The sequence below is a fragment of the Crocodylus porosus genome, unplaced genomic scaffold (assembly GCF_001723895.1).
Source record: "Crocodylus porosus isolate Cpor-Errol unplaced genomic scaffold, CroPor_comp1, whole genome shotgun sequence".
Classification (NCBI taxonomy): domain Eukaryota; kingdom Metazoa; phylum Chordata; order Crocodylia; family Crocodylidae; genus Crocodylus; species Crocodylus porosus.
Genome location: NW_017728954.1, coordinates 173,676 through 177,042, shown reverse-complemented (window position 1 = coordinate 177,042; position 3,367 = coordinate 173,676). Strand labels below are relative to the sequence as shown.

General features: G+C 50.8%; 1 protein-coding gene across 7 annotated transcripts in view; it reads right to left on the bottom strand.

The window, feature by feature from the left end:
- Positions 1-3,367, bottom strand: part of FASN (fatty acid synthase) — a 110,291-nt gene that overhangs the window by 23,337 nt on the left and 83,587 nt on the right. For all 7 annotated transcript variants that reach the window (XM_019556500.1, XM_019556499.1, XM_019556501.1 and 4 more), the window contains 3 exons: positions 2,267-2,361; positions 1,531-1,665; positions 1,056-1,259 (listed from right to left, as the gene is read on the bottom strand). In XM_019556500.1, coding sequence (XP_019412045.1) covers positions 1,056-1,259; positions 1,531-1,665; positions 2,267-2,361 — 434 coding nt within the window. The remainder of the gene's footprint in view (positions 1-1,055; positions 1,260-1,530; positions 1,666-2,266; positions 2,362-3,367) is intronic.

Sequence of the window (3,367 nt, the reverse complement as noted above, 5' to 3'; positions counted from 1 at the left end):
CCCCCCAAAAAAGGGTCTCAATTATTCTTTGCACAAGAGTCACCCTTGCAAAAGACAGCCCTCATAGCCCTGCAAAGCAGTGACTGAGAAGAAGGTTTCCCTTAGGCTGAGTGCTCAAATACCCTTTGGAGTGTACCATTAAATTTTGGGAGCTGGCTTCAGCCTCTGCACTTCATCTTCCCCACCAATAAAATAACAATACTGATCTTCCTCCCTCTCAAGCATGTTGCAAGGCTTAATTAGCCATCATTTGTACACAGCTTGGGAAGATGCAACATTGCATAAGCACACAGAGGATTATTCCAGGTTACATTCATGCAGCATTGCATCGTCACTGAACACCCACAGTTGCCTACTTGGATCACTCTGAAGCTTTGGAAGTGAAAAATGAAGTAAACAGTTGGCATTGATTTTTTTTTTTTTTTTTTTAAACCTTCCTTTTAAAAAACAAGACTACAGGGAAATCAGTGGCCAGGACAGTGGCATCAGGCAGGCAGCAACAGCAGCTCTATAAAGACTTCTCCTGCCTACATCTTCATATGGACTCATTACCAGAAAGAGACTGCTGCCAGCAGTACCCTGGTAAGTACCACCCAGCATGAGTCGATGTAGCCTAAAGCAGCCGGACGAGATCACTGCCCAGAGGCAGCAAGGCTTTGCACTCTCCTCCCTCCTGCTGTCTGCCCACACACAGCAAGAGATCATCTACACGCCTCCAGGTTCGACTGCCTCGTCCCATAGTGGAGCGGACTATGCTTCAACTGTCTTCATGTACTGCCGGCCATTTCAGAGAGCAATGGGGATGAGGAGACTGCATAGGTGGGGAAGTTGTTAGCAGCATGTCAGGGCAGGTTTGTTTTATGTGCTAAAATCAGGAGGACTAGAGAGGATGGGGTGGGGTTGGGCGGGGGGGGAGGACAGGGGATGTAAAATAAAAGCACTCTCAAACTTGCTAGAACAAGCAAGTTTCTTAGGAACAACACGTCCTCCTCCCTGCCTCCACTTCAGCATCTTCCTGAAGTGGCACCGTCATACCAAATCACCAAGCAAAGTACCTGCAGTAGGGCGTGGGGCGCGATCTCCACCACCACCGCGTTCTCCGGAACGTGCTGCAGACCCTCCTGGAACAGCACAGGGCTCCTCAGGTTGTTGACGTGATACTCTGCCGAGGAGTAGCGTGCCAGCTCACTGTCCCACTGGGCCTCAGGGATGGATGTACTGATCCAACGAGCCGAGCGAGGCTTCGGGTTTGGAATGATCTGCGAACAGGCCAAGAAACGATGTCACGGAAGACAAGGATCCTCCGGAAACCAAGCCCCAAAACATTAGTTTGCAGGAAACCGAACAGCACTGTAGCACGGTCTGCTTGTGAACTCAGCCCCCCACCCCCGATCTGCCAGGAGGCACAGATCTTCCAGCTGCCCATTCCACAGACATCTACAGGACCCTCCTTCCTCCTGGATGCTGGAGAAAGCACTGCCATTCCCCGCGACTGGCGGCCTTGGTGGCACAAGACACCCAGGACATTACCTTCCGCAGGACGCTAAGCAACATTGGGGCAAGCGCCTCCATAAAATACGAATGAAATGCAACCCCGACACTGCGCACTTCCTTAGCGAACACACCTTCCTTCTTCAGGGTGGCTAGGAACTCATTCATGGTGGCCTAGGGAAGGAGACAGAGCAAACCCTGTTCACTTGATGGCTGCTCCACAGCCCTGCAACTGCAATGCAGTTTGATCAGCCACTCTGAAAGGCCTCTCAAGTGTTCATATTCAGATGAATGCCAAAGTCCATCCCACCATGCTGACTTAGCCAGATCTCCCTTCTTATGCACCTAGGGGTCAACCCAGTGCAGTGCCAGCAACAAGGGCACCCCCATAACAGCACCTATACATGTCAGAGCAGCCTTGCTGCGCATTGTAATTACAGCATGTCAGAGCAAACTCGATTTAACATGCTCCACTGCCATGTGCTTCAGCATCCCCATGCTGAAAATGGTGGCAGGGGTGCTTTAACTAATTTAAAGCTTGTTGAATGAGATTTAAAAGCACCCCCACTGCCATTTTTCAGTGTGAAAACACTGATATGTGCAAAACTCCAGGCACTTTAATTAGAGCAACTCTTGGAGCCACTCTAATTAAAGCATGCCCCCACCCCACTGGAGCACATGTAGAAATGCCCGGAGAGTCCCAGCTGATCACCATAGGAGAATAAAGGACTTTTTTTTAGGAGGGCTGACCGCTGTACATTAGATCTTTGCTCACCTCTGGCCCCGAGATAGTGACAGTGTCCTCAGCGTTGTGACAGGCAGGCACCACGCCTGGAGGGCAGCGGATCTTACACTCCTTCCATGACAGGCCTGCAGAGGAAAGATGCTCAGAATGGCGTGCAAATGCTCCAGGTACAAGTTAAGCAGCAGCCCATGACAAAAGGACAGCTGATTCTCCGAAGACGTGGTGCAAGGGGGGTGGCCCAAGCTCCTCACTGCAGGGATTCTTGCTGCCAGTCACCTGCTGGGCCTGAGATTCTAGGACAAGGTCCTGCCAAGGAATTGTGTACACTCCTTACCCAAGGGTATTATGATGTGCTCTGATATTACAGTGGTCAGCGGCGTGACAGGGACTACCAGGAAGAAGAAACTTCATTCCAAAATTCTGGGGTTGACAAGTCCACAACATCCCTCTCCACTAATACCCAAGGTCAGAGTGAGCTGTGTGATGTCTCTAAAGCCCAATGGGTCCCACCAGAGGTCAGATTCTGAGATATTAAAAAGGGAGGGAGAGCATGAAGTTCAAATTCAAACCCTTACTGCAAAATCCAGCTGATGGCAGCGTGAGTGTCTGTGCCTCAAGTCATTTAAAAAACAAACTTGTTGAAAGAAAATTTCAGAGACACTCGGGCTGGAAGGGACCGTGGAAGATCATCAAGTCCCGCCCCCTGTCCCAGGGGCAGGAAGTCAGCTGGGGTCATAGGATCCCAGCCAGATAAGCATCCAAATTTCTCTTGAAGGCGTTCAATGTCGGTGCTTGAACCACCTCCGATGGCAGTCTGTTCCAGACCTTGGGGGCTCGGACAGTAAAGAAATTCTTCCTTACGTCCAATGGTCTTGCAGCAGTTTACGACTGTTCGGCCTCATCATCCCTTGGGGCGCTCTGGTGAACAAATGTTCTCCCAGATACCGGTGGTCACCGCTGATAAAACTTAGGGATGATCTGATGGCCACCTACGAGCCTGTGCTTTTCCAGGCTGAAGAGCCCCATGGCTCTCAGCCTGTCGCCGTAAGGTCTGTTTTCCTGACCTCTGATCATGCGCGTGGCTCTCCTCTGGACTCTCTCAAGCTTCTCCACATCCTTTTTGAATTGTGG